The 20,297-nt window shown below is 35.8% G+C and overlaps 1 protein-coding gene across 4 annotated transcripts in view; it reads left to right on the forward strand.

Moving 5' to 3' along the window:
• Positions 1–3,292: 3,292 nt before the first annotated feature.
• LOC132278496 (uncharacterized) overlaps positions 3,293–20,297 on the forward strand; it is a 40,094-nt gene continuing 23,089 nt past the window's right edge. For 3 of the 4 annotated variants that reach the window (XR_009471051.1, XR_009471052.1, XM_059780290.1), the window contains exons 1-8: positions 3,293–3,459; positions 4,526–4,615; positions 4,796–4,924; positions 5,132–5,432; positions 5,692–5,810; positions 11,195–11,327; positions 15,514–15,590; positions 15,993–16,190. Coding sequence is in view for 1 of the 4 variants with exons in the window: in XM_059780290.1 (XP_059636273.1) it covers positions 3,442–3,459; positions 4,526–4,615; positions 4,796–4,924; positions 5,132–5,432; positions 5,692–5,810; positions 11,195–11,327; positions 15,514–15,590; positions 15,993–16,190 (1,065 nt within the window). In the remaining 3 variants the exon portion in view is untranslated. The remainder of the gene's footprint in view (positions 3,460–4,525; positions 4,616–4,795; positions 4,925–5,131; positions 5,433–5,691; positions 5,811–11,194; positions 11,328–15,513; positions 15,591–15,992; positions 16,191–20,297) is intronic. The other variant, XR_009471050.1, reaches the window with a different exon arrangement.

Raw genomic sequence — 20,297 nt, forward strand, 5'->3', positions numbered from 1 at the left:
TCTTAAATAGAAGTATATAATAAAATCTACGCAAGGAATAAATTGTCTTAAGATTGTTGTTAAATATATGCTTCAAATGACATTTAAGATATAACTAACCTTATACTAATATGCCATGAGATAATTAATAATACGTTAAAAAATAATTAAATAAATACGTAACTCGATATATAATTAACCATCCAAATTAAAGCAATAAAATAATAATAATAATAAATAAAGAACTTGGACTGAGGCTAGTATTAGATACTATGTCCTTAAGACAATTTATGTCCTGCATGGTGCTAACGGATTCTGTGGCGCTTGTCTCACAGAATACAATGATCTACATCCACCAGTAGCAACACTACAAATTATTTGATGCGGTGAACCTCCTACGTGTAATACTCTTTCTGACTAAAAAATGCATCTATACTATATAGATGCTAAATTGGGTGCAATTCGAACCAAATGGTTCGGACCAATCTTAATATAGCTCGATGAAATTGGATTAAGGTTTAAGTAGCTCTGACTACTTGACCTATGATTTGAACCTACTTGAGTTGGATTCAAGTCTAGAGAGGAAGAGAGAAGAAAATGAATTGAACCAATTGCAAATGGCAGCCCAGGGGTATTTATAGAAATAGAAGTGCCTTTTCGGATTGGATGTGTCTCTTCATCATTAAACACAACCATTTATATGTGTCTCTTCATTACTAGACACAACCTTTTATATGTGTCTCTTCATTAATAGACACAATGTATATCTTTATCACCAGACACACCCACTACAATAGGTTGCAATACTTCACATTGAATAGGTTATGTATGTTGGTTTTGAGTTGCATCTTTTCATCTCACAATTAACCAGTGATCACACCTGTTCAGTCAAAGGAGCGCGTCTGTTAATGATCGATGAAACAATTTTCATTCAAAAATTCTAACAATATATATAATAATTTTTTATAATTCTATTGGCTTTTTATTTATTTATTTATTATTTTTTAATTCTCGCGCGAATCTTCTAAAGTCACTTTACCTTGCTGTCCTATGCGGTGCACATTACTTGACCTATATTTAGCCATATCTTTATTTATTTCCTCACCACCACCTTTACCTTCAAAACAAGATATTCACATAATACCGAATAACTAATATCATACATAAATCTAGCCTAAAAAAATTAGAGATACTGCTCGACGCCTAATGATTAAACGTTTAACGAAAGCCCCCAACCGTTCAACGTGTAGCCACTTCACGTTGACTGAGTCCTGTATATATAAAGAAAAAAAAAACCACATTCATCAGATTCACCATCAAAAGAAGGTATTCATATAGTCCTGAATAACTAATGTCACACATAAATCTAGGCAAAAAAATCAGAGATACTGGTCGACGCCTAAGGACCAGACGCCGACCGAAAAACCCTAACCGATCGAAATGTAGTCACTTCACGTCGATCGAGTCCTGTATACATGGAAAAAAAAAGTAGTTATGACTATTTTTATTTTTTCTGCTAAATATAGAGTATTTTGTATGTATGAGTATGTATATATATATATATATATATATATATATTTTGGAAACCTGAGGTATCCGAGGCTTTTCCCCGACTAATCCCCGAGGACTCGTGCAAGGGGGTAAACTCAAACTATATCCGCAGTCGTGGCCCGAAGGAATTGCTCGCACCTAATGTGAATCGAACCTGAGACCTGAAGCTCAATGAGCCTCCAAGTCTCAAGCCTCTTCCACTGGGCTAACCCCTTGGGGTTTAAGTATTTTGTATATCGTCTAAACTTTAATATGACCATTTTCATTATTTTGCTGAACACCGGGTATTTTGTATATTGTCTAAACTTTAATATTATGATGAAACTCTTTAAATTAATATATAAAAGTGTTTTTTTAGTTGTTATAATTTTTTTTGGTTAATTACACTGACACCCCCTGAGATTTACTATAATGACGTCTATATACAAGTTGGACCATTTTTGAACGATGACACCGCCTTAGGTTTGATAAAGTTAATAAATACACCCCAAATGCTCCTTACACATGGTGAATTGACATTATTGTCCTTTGACACATTCAATTACCAATTTATCTAACTCAATTTTTTATTATTAACCAAAATACCCTAGTAACCCTACTCACACTAATAAACTAAACCAACAGCCACCACACCCACCACCACCATATCACAGCCCTACCATAGCCCCTTCTGTATAAAAGCTCAATCTCACCGAAAGCTTGTTATTGCTTCAATTGGGTTCACTCTATACCATTCATATCATCTCCTTCTCTGTTAACAAACCCACAATCCAAATAACCCCCAAAGCCCAACCCAATTTCATAATTTTTGCCACCGGCGAGGGCAAAAAGATTGCGGTTGAGAGATCCACAACCTTTGGCTTCAAAATTTTGATGGAAACATTCACAGTTGATGACATCTGTCGGGATGAGAGAAGATTGGTTCGCCTAGAACTTCTACAAGTCTTTCTCTTAGGCTCTAGCAATGGTGACTACCAAAGTGATGAGATTGGATTTCAGCGATGGCTAATGTGGTTGGGGAGAGACGGCGACGGTGGCGGATCAAGAGGCGGCGATGGTGGATGCAGATGTGGATGAGGCAGTGGTAGAGGTAGAGGAAGGAAGCGGTGAGATTATGGAAGTGGAGAGGTGGTGGACGTTGCAGTAGAGAAAGGGTGGGTGGAGATGGTGTTGGACCGTAAGTGGGTGGAGACGATAGTTATATATACATATATATATATATATATATATATTTATTTATTTATTTATGATGGTGTTGATGTAATATTGTGTATATATAAGGGCAAATTTGGCTTTTCATGAATTTTGATATTTTACCATAAAAATGAATTAAACATTGAAGGGCAAAGTAGTTTTTTCTAATGTTTTAAGGGCTTGTTTGAATCAAAATCTCAGAGGGGGTGTGTTTGTTCAAAAAATAGTTAAGTTGTATATGACTGTCAACACGTCAAATTTCAGATAGTATCATTGTAATTAACCTAATTTTTTTAGTAAAATTTAACTTCAAATAATTACATTTAGATTGATATTTACATTAGTTATGAGCACTGTGCAAAATTCTCTCTCTCTTTTTTTTAAGGGATGAATGTAGAAGTAAATAAGTTAGCATTATTTACTTTTGTAATTGTGACATCTAACCAAAGGTCATCTCAAAGCCGTACAAAGTAAAAGACCTAAGACTAAATGTCAACCAAGTAAAACAAACGTACCATAATCCTTGACAATTTGCACATAAGAGGATTTAGTGGTCCTCGAATGTATCCTCAATTAATTTCATCGTCGGTATCCGAAAATAAATAAATAAATAGATTTCATCGTCGTATATGTTATGCGGTGAAGACAAACAGCTTTTCAGTTAACTCTTTCACTTGCCGTTGCCGCTTGTAGTATATCCACCTATCTTTTTCTTCGATGGACGTTGATGATGAGGTGAACTAACCCTATTCTCACACACTGATTGATATGATATCATTCTAGTCTAGTGCCATCTTTCTTATGTGTTTCCTTGTGTATGTCCCAAATCATTTATGTATACCGCGTACGCTATTTTGGATCAGTAAATTATTTTTAGGGTTTATGAAGGCATTCTTCACTTTTTTTTTTTTTTTTTTAAAGAATTTTAAAGCTATTTGATATCTTGAACCAACTTGATTATCCTGCTTCATATCTTTCACCTCGTTGTTTAGCAACCGGCAATTTTGGAGAACTGATGCTATAAACGGCTTTATTACTGTCATATCTATAATCTATATCTATATGTGTGTATGTTTCCTTTGTGTTATTTTATATAAATGTCAAATTTCTTCTGTCTTTTTTGTTTGCTGTTATATTTGTGCCTTTTCTACTATATTTTTAATGATGAAATGAACCATTTTCGACTATCTTTACCGTTAAAGGTGTTTTGCCTTTCATGCTCAAGAGAATCACGAAAGAAATAAGATAAGACAACCAGAGGAAGAATAAGAAATATACTTGTTCTTCTGATTGGGTTAATCATTTTTCTTTGTTCCTTGATTCATTGCTGTACAATTGATTTGGAACTGATTGTTTTCAGCTTTATTGCTTTGTTTATTTTTATTTTTTTTTACCTTTTTCCAGATTACCTAGTATGTCCATTTTAATTGAGGTAGCCAATGTATGTAAACTGAATGAACTAATGTTCTTTTCATATGTGAATTTGACGAAACAATGTGAGACAAATTTCTGGTTGTTTATGGATTACTAGCATTATTCACCAACAATTCTTGTTAACCACTCTTTACTGGTCCTGTGTATATGCACAGGAATGCATGCACTTTTTAGTGCTCAAATGGATAATGACTATTTTGACTTGTCTTACCATGTCAAGAATTGTGTGTTTGTGTATGTGTGCACATATGTATGTGTACATTTCTGTGAATAAAACCTATATTCCTATTTAAGTATGTAACTAAGTTGCATGTTAATTTGTTTTTATCTTACCTTAATGCTGATGACATGTTATTTATTGCTGCAGCATTTAGGTCATGAATCTGTTGAGACTGACGAAGATTGTTCATTAGTTCTTGAGCTTTCTGAAAATGACCCTCTCTTCGAGGAAAAGAAGGTTAGAATTTTTACAAGCTTTCAGAATTACTTTGTTCTCTCTTCTAACCTATCTCTTCAAGTTTGGTAATATTCAAATTTTCTTACCAAAATCTTAATGCTAACTGATAGTAGCTTCATTTGAATTCTAACTTGCCAGTGGCTTTTTAATTATTGCCCTTTATTTTATCTCATGTGATAGAAATTACTTGAAGCCAAAGGTTTTGATCCTAAGGGACATGTATACTTCAAAAGCTCCTCTAACCCCAATTCACTCAACTCTACATTGCAAGCAATGCTTCAGAAAGAGAGAATCATGCACTTGGATGAGGTAAGATGTTTTGTACCCTCTAAAGTCCTGATTGAACTTGTCAAACTGGCTGTTTTGACCTACTGAGGAAAAAAATTGTTGTTTTGGTTTCATGCGAGCCTGTTCTGGCACTAAAGTTTGGCATGAATAGCACTATAGCCAAACATTTCCTAAAGTGCCTATGTAGGTGAGTAATTAATGCGGACAAGTGATCTCACTGTGGTACAGGTGGAACTCTACTTTGGTGAACTTGATCTAATTTGTCCAGTAGGCATTCAAAGCCCCAGGAATGAGTTGGAAGCATTCCATTCAATCCTGTCAGCCATTGATAAGTCACTCTTAAGTGGTAAGCACGTGATGACAAATGTCCTTCAAGATTTGAGGAATGCAACTGTTTATATGATCCGTGAATTTGGGGACCAAATCAGAGAGGAGACTCGAATCATTGCCAACAGTAGATGTGATGGGGAGAAGTGTTTATTACAGTGGGGTGAAAACAATGGTGTTAGAACGAAGTTGGAGATAACTTGTAAGTATTTGTAACTAATAATAGTTCTTCTAAACTTCTGCTACTCCCCTTGATTATCAAGCATATTGAGGACACCATGCTCTTTAATTACGGAAGTGCTCTTGGTAACAATACTTTATGTGATTCATGTAGCCAATCCCAAATGGTTAGGAAAAAGGCTTCTTTATTTATTTATTAATTTTTTATACTTGAGTTGTAATACTAGTTTATGTATTAGGAAAGCTATTCTTCAGTATTATTTTCTACTTCTGTCATATAGATGTAGAAGGAGCTGGAAGAGGAGCCATAGCAATGGAAGATCTTGAAGTTGGAGACATTGCTTTGGAGATCCCTGTGTCAATCATCATTACTGAGGAGCTTGTTCATGAATCTGACATGGTATAATTCATCATTTCTTGAAGACTAGAATGTTATTGTAAAAATTGCAAACTGAAATAAGTGGACCTTTTTTATTTTTTTAATTTTTTTTTTTTGGGGGGGGGGGGGGGGGGGATGTAGACCTCGCAATCTAAGAGCTTGTCGAATGGATGAAATGATAAACGTGCTTGTCCTGTTAATTTCACAAACTTACTAGGGACTAGTTTCTCAAAATTTCCAAGTGAGGACAAACTTCTGCATGCTCAAGCTACCAATAATTAAATCTAGTAAACCACTGGAAGCAATGAAAACACTAAGAAGAGTTTAAAGTTGATTTTTACTTTAATTTTTTTATTATACGAGTTCTCTAGTAACAAAGTAGAATATATAATATAGCATAAAAGGTGCCCATGTGATCTATGTTACATGGATGCTTCAATAGTAGGTGAAGTACCCATCTCCGACACACATTGGTCGGACAGTATTGGGTATGTGTTCGACCCTTTTGGTTGGACATGCACCTAAAACCCATGTCCAATAATTCAATTTTATTGTATTATTGCTTCAAAATAAGAGAAATGCCAATAGTGCACACTATGTTACATAAAGACATCATTTTACTTATAAAATAAAAAAATTAAATAGTATAAATATTTAGTAGTGTCCACGTGTCCTTGTGGTTGGGGATTTGACACATCCGAGGTATGGATATGCACCTGCACCCGACACATTTACCCAAGTCCATGTAACATAACATGTGATACAATCCCAATTTGATTTTGGTGAAAATAATTTTTTTAAAGATTTTACGGAGCTGATAAATCCAATGATGTCCTATATCCATTTCCCATTTTATGATATGTAGTATGTACTTGTGTGATTTTGACTTTACATCTTAACTTTGGTTAAGCATTATGTACTCAATGTTTGTTAAGTAGTTACATGAAGTTCATGCTTCCTTCCACTAATTCATGTCATATGCTTTTGAGAGGTGGCAAACAGTAGCTTGCTGTGGATATCTTACTCCGCCTTTTTATGTCTCCTAAGTGCCACCGTGCTAAATTGTTACGTGTCATTTTGCAGGAGGATTCTCCATTCTTTAGTTGACTGGGATGCATCTTTATGAGACACGTGGCAATCTAAGATTATGTCATGTGTCGTATTTCCTTTCTCCATAGTTCCACCTTCAGTCCCACTATGCCCACCATCAATATATGGTTTGTCTAAATCTTTGGACATTGACTAGTCTGTAAGAGCAAAGGTTATTTGTCACTGGGCACTACTTCATTGTTCGGTTGGCTATCTAGGAACAGGTTGCACCATGTACTCTTAGACTTGCGATCCCATATCTCTCCTTATGTAGTTCAATTTCGCGCTCACAATTGCTCAGCCAGTTTTCCTTAAAGGATCTCCACCTTACTCTACCCTATAAAAAAAGTTGTATCAGAACCCCTACACCTCGAAACATCTTATACTAGTTTGGATTGGAGCTCCTTGAGTTCATGTTGTTGCCCAAAGTCGTCAAGTCTTTTGGCAAGCTCAGAAACTTTCGTGAGGCTTGGACTAAGGCTGGCTATACTAGGATAGAGGAAGACTAAGGGCTGTCTCTGTGGTAACTAAGGATGGATTTGGGTATTATGTTTTCTAGCTCAAGGCAGAGTGTGAAGGTGAAAGTCCAAGTGTGCTAACCAAGGTTGTCAGAATTGGGATTCTACGTAGGATCGTTGGGGGCTCTGTAGAATTGGAATTGTAGATCAGATCGAGAATCGTAAGATTTGACCATACTAGTGGAAAAACAATTCAAACTAACTTGTTAAACAATAACATCTCTAAAATATAGCAAGAATAAATATATTAAAGTATCACGCCAATTATAAATTTATAATATCATAATTATCATTATCAGTCTGTGAGACTGATAAAGGTCGCCAAAAGAAAGTAAAGAAACCCAACTGAAGTTGCTGAACTACAATACCATAATACAGAAGTTTCACAAGAACACAATCAGACACCATAACACCATAATACCATAATATTATCAAATTACAGCCATAATTCAGAGCTAGATACTTGGACCTTTAGATTACACAAAACCATAATACCTTCACAAGAACAGAAACAGATAAACAAGCCTATAATCAATTGAGCAAATCTAGCACAAATTAAACACAAAATAACCAAACTAAAGCAATTAAGAAGAGTAAATTTAGCCATAACAAGTCTGAGAAGAAGAGTTCTCACTCCATTAAATATCGTAGCCTTAAAAAAGTCAAAATGAAGGGGGAAAAAAAAAAAAACCTAGAAGCAACCTAAAGATTTAGTCTTGAAAAAGAAAAAAAAAAGAATATAAACAAAATACTTTCACAAGTTTCAGATTCCCACAAAAAAAAAAGAAAAAAAAGAGTGAATAGTAAATCGGTGGAATCACATAGAATCATGAGATTTCACGATTACACGAGCAATTCTACCGATTCTACTATGATTCTTCTAATTGTTGATTAATCGCTGGAGATGGTTTAGAACCAATAGTTCATTTTCTAATGGATATTTCTTTTGTTCTAATACTCTATCCGAGAGTTATCAGTATTTATCAAATCTGTTCCTATCTAACGGTCTACCAAAGCAACGAGTTGGTTGCGAATTGGATCGATTTGGGGGTGATGGGATCGTAGAATCGTACGCTTCTACAATCTAGAATTGCGATTTTAACAACCTTGACTGTTAACTTGACAAACAGAATGGTCTAAGTTGTGCAAACAAATTGGAAATAAAACAAAGCACATAACTGAGATTGCAAATCAAAACAAAATAAGGAGTTCAAGGGATAGAGAAATTGCAAATAATCAATACAACGATTTACAAGCTTCGACACCTGCCTAGTCCTTGCCTCCAGGATAGCTTCCTGAGAATTCCCAAATGTCACTCTCTCACTTCTGTTTCACAGGTAGAGAAGAAACTTTTACACTGGTCCTTTTCACAGGCTCAAGACCAGCCTTCTCTTTTACCAGGCTTAGAGATAACCTTTACTTGCTAAGGAGCAACACTCTTTCAAACTTCCAAAGATCTCACAGACCTTTGGTTTGAGCTTCACAGCTCTACAATGGTGTCCCTTTTCTTGGACAGATAATTCAATGAAAGCTCACTACAATGTCTCTCTCAAAAGAGAGATTTACAATAAGCTCACTCGTTCTCCAGTGTAGCGGATGAAGCAAATGATCTAGCTTAACTTCTAGAGAATGATTTCTAAAGACTTCTTCTGAATATTCAATGAAGAGCTGAAATTTTCTTTTCCTTCTTTCCTCACTAAGCTTTTTAAAAGATTTGAGTGAAGGTTTGAAAAGATTTTCTCGAAATTGATTTCTACAATAATGTACAGTGATACTAAAATAAGTGTGAGGGGAACATCTTTAAACTCTCAGTGAAGATTATAGCCATTAGAGAGCTTTGAGACTGTTTGACAACAAGTGTAAATGGAGCGTGCAAAACATTCAGCTTATCAGCCTTTCCAATACACTAAGCCGTTTGTTCCACATAGAGCAGAAGTCTTGCTGGACTTTTCTGGGAGCATTTTCATATCCCATCTGTTAACCAGCTTAACAACGTCTCTTTGGTGTGGCTACCAGATGTCTTATGGCCCACGTAGTGTATTATTGATCTTATTCTTTAAGCTTGGCCATGTTACTGGATAAGGAGGACTAGTACGAACAAGCAAGCGCCTTTTTTCACTTATATTGAATTAAATCATTTTAGCTCTATATCCATAAAGTGAAATACCATGTGACCCTTAATGACTACTTTGCCCTTACTTTTTGAATTTGAATTAAAGTGTGAGAGCCAGGAATTTTGATTTGGCGGGGGCCGAACCAAAAAATCAAAGGTAACTATAGCACATGAGACTCTTATTATTGCAGAGTTGGGGCGAACTAGTACTATGTAATTAAAAATTAAAAATTTATTAATCAATCACAATGATATTGTAGTAAAAATTAAAAATAATGAATTTATATTTTTGTTGGATAAGATTTGAGTTCAATTTAAAATTTTGTATGAGTTTTGAGATACACAAATTATTTTTATTTGTAAATTCATAATTATTGGGGCAAATAAATAAATGCTTTGGAAATTTTGGGGGGGGGAGCAATGAATATTTTTTATGAGGTTTGGGGGCCAAAAGTAGAGGTATTTATATAAAATAACAATTTATGTGGGGAAAAAAAAATTGTGAATTTTTTTGGTGGGGGCCATGGCCCCTGCTGGCCCCACTCTAGCTCCGCCCCTGGTGAGAGGCTGAGAGCTGAGTCAATTTTTCTTAAGGACCAAGAAAACAGTTTGTCTTTTAGCCTAGGTCCAATTATATTATCTTACAGTTGAGCTAAGTACATCTTGCAACATAACCAATACTTTACATCGATTTTAACACTCACCAACCCCAAAGCTCCATGTTCTTGAACTTGATCTTCAATAGTTATAGTCCTTTCGTAATGTACTGGTCAGCAGTAAGCTTGCATCCATGAGCTTGAATTAAATATATTCTTGATGCCCCATCCATGGATCAACTTGATACTGATTGAATAATAATTCTAAAATTCATTACACTCAAGTAGGCTAATAAATACACACATTAATAGTTTGTTATAATCAAAATCACCAAGTTTCACTTGGCTTGAAACCTTGGGGCTAACACGTGACATTTGGACTGCATCAAGGTCTACTTGGAGGTGTTTGTGGATTGTGGTTAGAACAAAGGGTCATCGAGGTATCCCCTTGACGATACACGCCTTCACCCCTAAACCCTAAACCACATCATTATTGAAGAATATTCCCTTTTGATGTGGACCATGTGGTTGTGTCTCATTGGGCTATGTTATAAACACATACATCTTCTTCCATGTGCACATATTCTTATAAATAGGGGATGACTCTCACATCATTTTCAAGAATAATCACAGCTATCACATATAACCAATCACATATTTGAGCAAGGTATATTCAATTCTTTTTAAAACTGGAATAAACATTAGAGTGAAGTGGACACGTCAGGATTCCATGTTCTCTCCGTTGCAGCCACTCTCTCTCTTTCTGTTTCATAAGGTTGCCTTATTCCCACCCTGGCCCAATCCACTAGGAATCTGCACCATCTTTTGCGTGGTGTCTCCATCACTCACAAGAACCTACATGTTCTTTTAACTCCTCCAGGGAGATATTACCCATACAATGATGGATAGATGCAACAACTGCAGTGGTTGATCTTGCACTCATGCTGCTACTAGCATTAGTGACATTGCTAGCATGCTCTCAGGCCAACTTCATGACTCCCCTGCATGCACAAATAGACTAATATAGTGTTGTAACCTAAGAATCTGATTGGTAGCCTAGGTAATTATTTTTAGTTTTCTTGATTGCAGTTCCCTGTGTTGAAAAAGATAGATGGTATTTCCTCTGAGACGATGTTGTTATTGTGGAGCATGAAGGAGAAGCACAATCGTAATTCAAAATTTAAGATCTACTTTGATACACTGCCAGAAGTATTCAATACAGGTCTCCTTTTTGCTTTAATACCCTTCTTTAGTTATATCTAGTTTCTTGTTAAATATGGGTAGTATAATTCAAGTAAAAGTGAAGATATACAATTGTTATTTTTTACTTCCCTTCAGTTTTGGATTATATATATATATATATATATCTAAGTAGAAATATAATATAGAAGAAAAAAGAGAGAATTGTGTAAAGGATTTTTTTTTTTTTTTCATAGTTGGTACCCACACATACACGCCTCTACTAAGATTCGAACCCTTTACCTCCCTTTGGGAAGTAGGGGCCTAGTACCGCTAGGCCACAGGCCTGTTGGTTATTTTATAAAGGATTGAATGAGATTAATCACTCATTCACAGCTTTAGTATTTATAGATTAAAAAGAGCCCATGCTCATATTATAAGAAAGGAAACTAAATCAAATCTCTACTAATATGATAAGTCATTCCATAAATCATGGCTATCATATAAGCTAACATATGCATAATCAAATCTCTGCTAATATAGTAAGTCATTCCATAAATCGTGGTTATCATATATGCTAACACTCTCCCTCAAGTTGGTGCGTGGATATCTGAAACGTCCAACATGGACAATGCATTTTCAAACACAATCTTGTCGATGCCCTTTGTGAGAATGTTTGTAAGCTGCTGAGAGCTTGTGACAAATGGAGTGCAAATCTGACTAGTGATAATTTTCTCTTAGATGAAGTGCCAATCAACAAATAAAAAATGTCTTCTCAGACTATAAATAATTAACAATGTCTCCTCAGACCATAAACAACCAATTATATCTCCTCAGACCGTCAACAACCAACAATGTCTCCTCAGACCATTTCCCTTCATTCACATGTTTAAAACGTGTAGATGGAGATGTCTCCTCAGACCATTCCCCTCCTTCATACATATGTTTAAATAATGTAGATGAAATAATCAACAATGTCTTCTTAGATCATAAAAAGAAACAACTATGTCTCCTCAGACCATTTTTGAATGGGTGGTGTCAAACTCGCAATGAGGGTCTATTCGACACCTCCCGGACAGGTGATGTCACTTTAGACCATTCTCGAATGGATGGTGTCGAACTCGCAATGAGGGCCTACCCGACACCTCTCGGACATGTGATTTCACTTTAGACCATTCTCAAATGGGTGGTGCCGAACTCGCAATGCCCTCATTGCAATTGGACCACCCTGACTCTGATACCAAGTAGAAATATAATATAGAAGAAAAAAGAGAGAATTGTGTAAAGGATTGAATGAAATTAATCACTCATTCACAATTCTAGTATTTATAGATAAAAAAGAACCATACTCATATTACAAGAAAGGAAACTAAATCAAATTTAAATCAAATCTCTGCTAATATGGTAAGTCATTTCATAAATCATGGCTATCATATATGCTAACATATGCATAATCAAATCTTTGTAATATGGTAAGTCATTCCATAAATCGTGGCTATCATATATATATTTTTGATAAGTAATAATTGAATAAAAAAAGGCGTTCAAGAGGGGAACGCGTCCCTTATACAAAAGTGGAACCGGGGATTAAGGCCTCAAAGAATCCAAAAAAAATGATTAAATCATCGGGAGAGGAACATGACTTCCTCTTCACGTAACTGAAAAGAGAGCGAATGATGTGAAGTTTCAGAATCGCTGTGGACGACTCTTTCCCTTCTAACATTCTACTATTCCTCTTCTTCCATATACACTACCAAACCCAATGTGGTACAATTCTCCAATAATCTCGAACACCACGTCTCACATGACATTCTCTTTAAACATGAATCAACTCCTTAGGATAACGAGGCATAACCCAACGCATACCAAACAGACCAAAGATAAGATTCCAAGAGTCGCTCGCCACAGGACAATGCATTAGAATATGCTCAACTGACTCATCATCTTGTTTGCATTGGCAACACCAGTTAACAAAACAGTTGCCCCTTTTCCTTAGATTATTAATCGTCAGGATCTTACCCCAAACAGTGGTCTATTCAAAGAATGCCACCCTAGTTAGAGCCATAAAGCGTTAGACAGTCTTCCATGGAAAATCAACAATATCAAAATTAGAAAAACATAAGAATAAGGATCGAACTTTGAAGCGACCATGAGAAGAGGGAATCCATGTCAGCTCGTCACAACCTCTACCAACTGCCTCCCGGCGATACAGCAAATCTTGAAAAGCACACATCTCGTTCAACTCCCAATCCTGAAAAGAACGTCGAAAGTGCACGTCCCACGTAATCCCACTACTATCAAGCCGATAACAATCAGTTACGTAGGCATGTCTATCAACTGTAGTACTGTATAATCTGGGAAATGAACTAGATAAAGGCCGATCTCCACACCAAAGATCCTCCCAAAATCGAACACATTTGCCATCACGAACTTTGAATCTGATGTGAGAAGAAAAAGCATCCCATCCCTTCCAAATGGATTTCCACGCTCCTATTCCTCCCACGAGAAAAACCGGACGAGTAAACCAACCACCATTCTCTTCCCCATACCGGCATGAAACAAGCCTTCGCCAAGGGCGATGCCTTTCCCTCCCGTACCTCCACATCCATTTGCTTAAAAGAGCTTGATTAAAGGGAACCAGTCTTCTGATTCCAAGACCACCAAACTTCATGGGCATACAAACTTGTTCCCAATTGACAAGGTGATACTTAAACTCTTCTCCACTTCCGCCCCAAAGGAAATCCCTTTGAATATTTTCAATCCTAGCAGCAACAGAGCATGGAATTTGGAACATAGATAAAAAATATGTGGGAAGGCTCGATAAAGTGCTCTTTATAAGCGTAACTTTCCCCCCCTTAGACAATTATTGCTTTTTCCATCGTGCCTCTTCGCATACCTATCAATCACAGGGTCCCAACTCCCCACTGTTCTAGAGGAAACCCCTAAAGGCAAGCCCAACTACGGAATGGGAAAAGAATTCACTCTACACCCAAGGACTGCAGCTAAAGATTAGATATCCTGAACATCCCCAACCGGATCAAGCACGCTTTTAGCCACATTGACCTACAAACCAGAGACAGCCTGAAAACAAGCCAAGATGCACCTCAAATATCTAAGCTGAGAAACGTCAACTTCATAGAACACCAGGGTGTCATCCGCAAAAAGTAGATGAGAGACCTCCGTCATGGCTATCATATATGCTAACAATATATATGTATATATTATTTTTTTTCATATCATGGTAATGATTAATCTTAGCTCACAAATTGTTTAGCTAATGAGTTACCTTTCTGAATTTGCTTTTTCTATCCCTAAAGAATTCTGAAACTTATGCTAACTTGATTTTAATGTTTCTTTAATAGCATTTGTTTCCTTTTCTTTGTCTTATTAAGTAATGATACTCTTCTGAATTTTGCTCTTAGTTATGAGGGAATTATTATGAAAGGAAGAGGTAAAGTTTCTAACATTAAGTTGAATAATAATATTATTTTTTAACATTCTAATGTAAATAAGATAATTATGAAAAGAAAAAAAATGTAAATAAGATGGTATTTCAAAGGGCCATTAAATTGGGGTGCATTTTTTATTATTTTTAAAAAAATGATACACAACTATTAAATTAATTTTGTTTTGTACATTTCAATAGTGAAAGAAAAGGGTAACTATTATTTATGTAAATATAGTATATTATCGATAACGTTTTTCCAATACATTTTTGGAGGAGTTGATGATGTCGATTTTGTTGTCTCTATATTCCTAAATCAGTATTGGAGAGGAAGAATCTGTATAAATTGAAATAGTGCTAATTTCAACTCCTTTTTTCCCCTTGCTTGTTTGTTTGCTGTTTTTTTTTTTGGTTCTCTTGTATAAATGATTGAAGGAAAAAGGAGAATTTTATTGTTAAGTAATATACAAAATATTTTAAAAAAAAGCCATTAGCCTACATATATCCCTTATTGGAAGGAGAAGATTGGAGACATAACTAAACCTTAGCATTACTTTGCAAAAAGTGGTTGCTACATGAGCCCAAGTCGTCATGCTTGTCAACTCAAGTGTTTATTGTTGTACCAAATAATAACCCCTTACATAAAATATTTAAACGTGTATCTATTTTAACAAGACCAATAGTTTTTTTTCTTCTCAGTAATTGGACCAATATTCTTTTATGTCCAAATTACTAACATTTTCTCTCCTCTTGTGTGATTGCTTTCGATTTTTATATGGTGCAGGGTTGAGCTTTGGAGTTGATGCAATCATGGATTTAGATGGAACTTTGTTGTTAGAAGAAATAGTGCAAGCAAAAGAGGTTAGGGGCCTTTCAATCTATTGATCATAAAACTTAACTTATTTGACATTTAGGCTATGGGCAAAGGAGTTTATTGCTGTGGGTAGATGCGGCATGTTTTTAAAGTTGAAAGAGAGAACGCGGGGGGGGGGGGGGGGGGGGGGGGGGGGTGGGTGTTTGTAGATATTAGGATGTGTGTGCGCACTTTTCTACACTACCAAGTAGAGCCTTAAAGCGATAGATTATAGTAATTGAGAAAGGAAAATAAATAAAAATGATCTACATATCTCATATTTGAGTATATACCTTTCTTTATATTGAGTATATATGTATATACCTCACATTTGTGTTGGTATTGCGTGATGTGGTTAAAAGAAGAGTTCTACTTTTTGAATATGATGATGTGATTTTGTTCTATTGCAGCACTTGCGCACCCAATACGATGAATTATTTCCTGCATTATGTAGTGATTATCCTGATATATTTCCACCAGAGCTGTACACATGGGAGCAGTTCTTGTGGGCTTGTGAACTCTGGTACTCTAACAGCATGAAAGTTATGTATAATGATGGAAAGCTGCAGACATGCTTGATTCCTATTGCAGGCTTTCTCAATCATTCGGTATTTCACGCTCTTCTCTACATGTTTTTTTTTTTTTTTTTTTTTATCTTTTCCCTTTCATTTTAGATTTGTGGGGTTGGAAGTGATGCAGGACAGTTGAGAGAATGAGAGAGAGGAAGAAGAAGAGAGAAAGAGAAAATAAGTCGTCGAGGGAGAAGAAAATCAATGATAATAATCTCTGTAATTAATCAGTATTTCCTTCACAATCTATCAAACCCACTAATATATAGGCATAACAATAGAAATTATGGAACTCTAATAGGAAATATAAAATCCTACTACCAAAAATAAAACCCTAAAAATACTAAATTACTAAAATATCCTAAGATTAAAGTATTACTCAATATAATAATTATAAATGAAAAATTAGGCCTAATTATCTATCTTTACCACGTCTCGTCGTCTCCAATAGTAAATGCGAAATACGTGCACTTCAAGCTCTCAGATCATATCTGGTTCTCCATCAATCCCCTCCGGTTGAGAAGAACTTTCCTCCGGAGAGTAAATGCATATGTACATCTCCAAAAAGTATGAACCAACACAACGAAGCCCATCATTTAGGCTCCATATGGAACTGGATAACCTTTCCATCGAACAAGGTAATACTGAATATTTCCAAGATGAGAAGCATCACTCTGATGGTAAAATACATTCTCAATCCAATCCATATAATGCAGCTGAGAAGGTGGAAGAACTAATACTGGTGCCAAGGAAAATCTAACTGCACCTGTTGGAACACATGCCAATAAAATAAGAGGCTCAAAAGTGCCTCAGTCACCTAACAAATACTACACATCAAAAATTGAATTAGTACTTGTATCCAATGAGCAGTCAAAGAAATTTGCATAAGGTCTTGATTTATAAATGATATGGAAAATTCTAACAATTTGGGCATGTTTTATCTAGGAGGAGTTTTTTGGACAAGGTTGAGATAGTGCACAGATTATAGCATAATCTACTTCAATTGATTCATGATTTCCATAATCTCATTCAATTGATTCATGATTTCTATGATAAATGTATGCAGTAAGTTCGTAATTCTTATTACTCAAGAATTTCTTGTCGCATATTGACATGAAAATCATGGACAAGCTGAACAAAGGAATCAAGTAATTCAAGCGAATACATATATGGAGGCGAATGATTATAATCAATGGAATGACATGGTAAAGAATTGTAAATAATCCCAAAAGAACAATTATCAATATTTTGATTAGTTAAACTAGTATAAACATACTCTATTATAGGCAATAGCACGTTCCAAGTATCCAGGTGCACTCTAACAACAAAACTAACAAACTCTCCTAGACCTTGGTGGCTTGGTTAACGATCTCAATTTTTCAATCAGTTTGAGAACATGATGCAAAAGAAAATTTTAGATTTGTCCCTAAAAATGTCCAAAGTGTCTTCCAAAATTACTGTGGTACTTGACATCCCTATTTGACACAATAGAAGTGGATGGCTCTTGATGTTTCACAATCTCTTTGAGGCTATCGTGAATTGTGTGTGACATCGGATAATTGTGATTCTAAAACTAATGCAATGGTGTTTTGCAATTAGTTTGATATTAATCAAATGTTACATCTTTAATTTCATTTAAATTAGTGCATTTAGGTGGTGGAGAATCCAACACTTCCTCAGATGTGACATGGGGAACTTGATTAGTTACTTCTTTTTCTTATTTTACCGACGCACGAGATACGTGACTACTTCCAAAATACTCTTTTTCAGCTGCATCTTGACAAATGGAAGCGACTAATTTTGCGAAATCAGTAAACAAAAAGCCCAGATTGTAGAGCTTTTGAAAGAAAGGCTTAAGAATTTTAGCACAGTTGTTGAGGACTTCTTCTCCTATCTTGTACGATTGAGGTGGAATAATTTGATTTTCCTTCTTAACTCCCCTTAAAAGGTGTTCAAACATATCAACAATTAATTCATTGCAGGCCAAATCAAGCATTACCAAACATGGCAATTGTGTGAAGTATCAAGATAGCCTTTTTGTAGCAAGGGTTAGAAATACGAGACAACTTCCCAAAATCTGTAATATTTACCTGAAAAATCTCCTTTAATTGCTCTTCATTAAAAGGCTCATTTGGTGCAACAATTCTCATGATCTTATTAAAGCAAGACACGACAAAAATTCTCATGTCCATGTTTGAGCGTTTGTGTAAATTCTTTGCGAGTAGTGCCTTTATTGATGTAGGCAATGCAGCTTGAATTGATGCAGACGGTTCTTGTCCCACCTTGAATAAAAGATGCTCTAGCTCATCAAGTAGGCTGAGAAGTTCATGAACAGATGAGGGAAACATAAGAAGCCTGTTTCAAATATTTAGGAGTTGTTAGACTACTTTCTTTTCAACAACTCTCTTTGTCCCTCTTTCATCTTCACACTAGTCAGCTTGATTTTCGCGTAATAGGAAGCTTGGTCTGTGCTCAATACTCTTAGTCTTGCTTGGCTTAGAAGACAGCCATTGGGGACATGAAACGATGTTCTCTTCTGACATCATTATGAAAATGTCCCAGCTAGATCAGTTCATTGGAGGATTTGTTGCACAGGGTGGTTGTTGGGCATAGTTTAAGGCAGGCTGCTGATGATGATTGAGGCATGCAGATATGGTTACAGGGACATATGCTGATATTTGACTTTAAATTTAATTAAATAATTCAAATTATTAATTTTTACGATGCACAAGCAAGAAACCAGAATGCAATTAAAGTGATTATGCCAAAATTCATGCACTGGTTGTAGGTATTTAGGTGCAAAATTCAAGTGAAAGGTAAAATATAATAGGTAATGAGAATGAATAAAGGAGCCATTGATGCAAATAAAAAGGTTAAATTGTTTTTTGGAGCTCAATGGATCTTGTTGCGCATTTCTAGACTAAGCAAATAGATAAAAGTACTGATCACAATTTTTAATTGAAGCATGTGTACCTTTTTTGAAGTCCTTTGTAGCTCCCAAGTCTTGAAGGCTATGAAAAATGGTTCCAATAATATTGCTGAAACTGATTCAGTTCTGGATTGGTTCCAGAACTAGGTTACTCTTGCGTTTGTAACCAAACAACTTCAGCAGAAAAGGCAGAGAGAGGAAGGTTGCATCGGCGACTGGTCAGTAAAGAAGACAATGTCGGAGAGTGCGACGACGGTGGCAAAATAAGATACCAATGATTTCTGAAGACGTTGATATGCTGGCAGTTTCAACGACGGTGATGACCTGAAGTTACGGCGACAACTACATCTTGAGAAGATTCCGACAATGGTTGTGGCAGATTTTGGCGAGATCGACTCAGGAGATGACAAATGACGGTGGTTTCAATTTTTGATGATGTCCTTGTCGTTAAGGGTGAGATGGGTTGTGGGTTACGAATGTTTGTTGGTTTGATGTGTGCAAGAGATGATGGGTTTGTTTGGGGTTGAGTGTTTTGGGTGCTTGGGTGTGTGTTTTCTCGATTAGGGTGTGTTTGGGTTATGGATGGTTGTGATGGCAGTGATTAAGTTAGGGTTTCGATTGGCTTTGGTACAGTGGTTAGGTTGTTCATTGGGTTTATTATGTGCGATGAGTTGCACGACAGTGGGCCAATGACGATGAAGGTTGTGGGTTAGTTTGTTACCGGCGGTGAATAAGGCTTGTTTGGGGTAACTGATGTGTGTCAATAATAAAAGACCACTTGCAATAGAACGAATCATTATAGGATAGGGCTATGTTGAGGGTGTTCAACCTCAAGGACTGTGGTGGATTGTCAAGTATAAAATTAATCCTAATTTAATTCAAGAGAAATATGATTTTGTTGTTTAACTATGACTAAATTGCAATAAAACTGAAAATAAACTAAATTATCATGGGATAAGATCAAAGTGAGAAGAACTTAGGTATTGACTTCACCGCTAGCCTCGTAACATGGTCAATTGCTTCAACTATGGGGAAATTAAAACTTATGTATATTCAGGAATCAAGTGGCTATTAGCACACTTTAATTCAATTAAGAAGGCATATATGAATAAATACTAAGCCATAACTCATCTTCAGTTGGCACGAATTGTCTACCTAACTACTCTAATCTAGGGTGCATTACAACTCGTCTTCCCTTGGCATGAATTATCAAAACA

The sequence above is a fragment of the Cornus florida genome, unplaced genomic scaffold (assembly GCF_030987335.1).
Source record: "Cornus florida cultivar Cherokee Brave unplaced genomic scaffold, ASM3098733v1 CherokeeBrave_3.0.0_Hap2_Chr10, whole genome shotgun sequence".
Lineage (NCBI taxonomy): Eukaryota > Viridiplantae > Streptophyta > Magnoliopsida > Cornales > Cornaceae > Cornus > Cornus florida.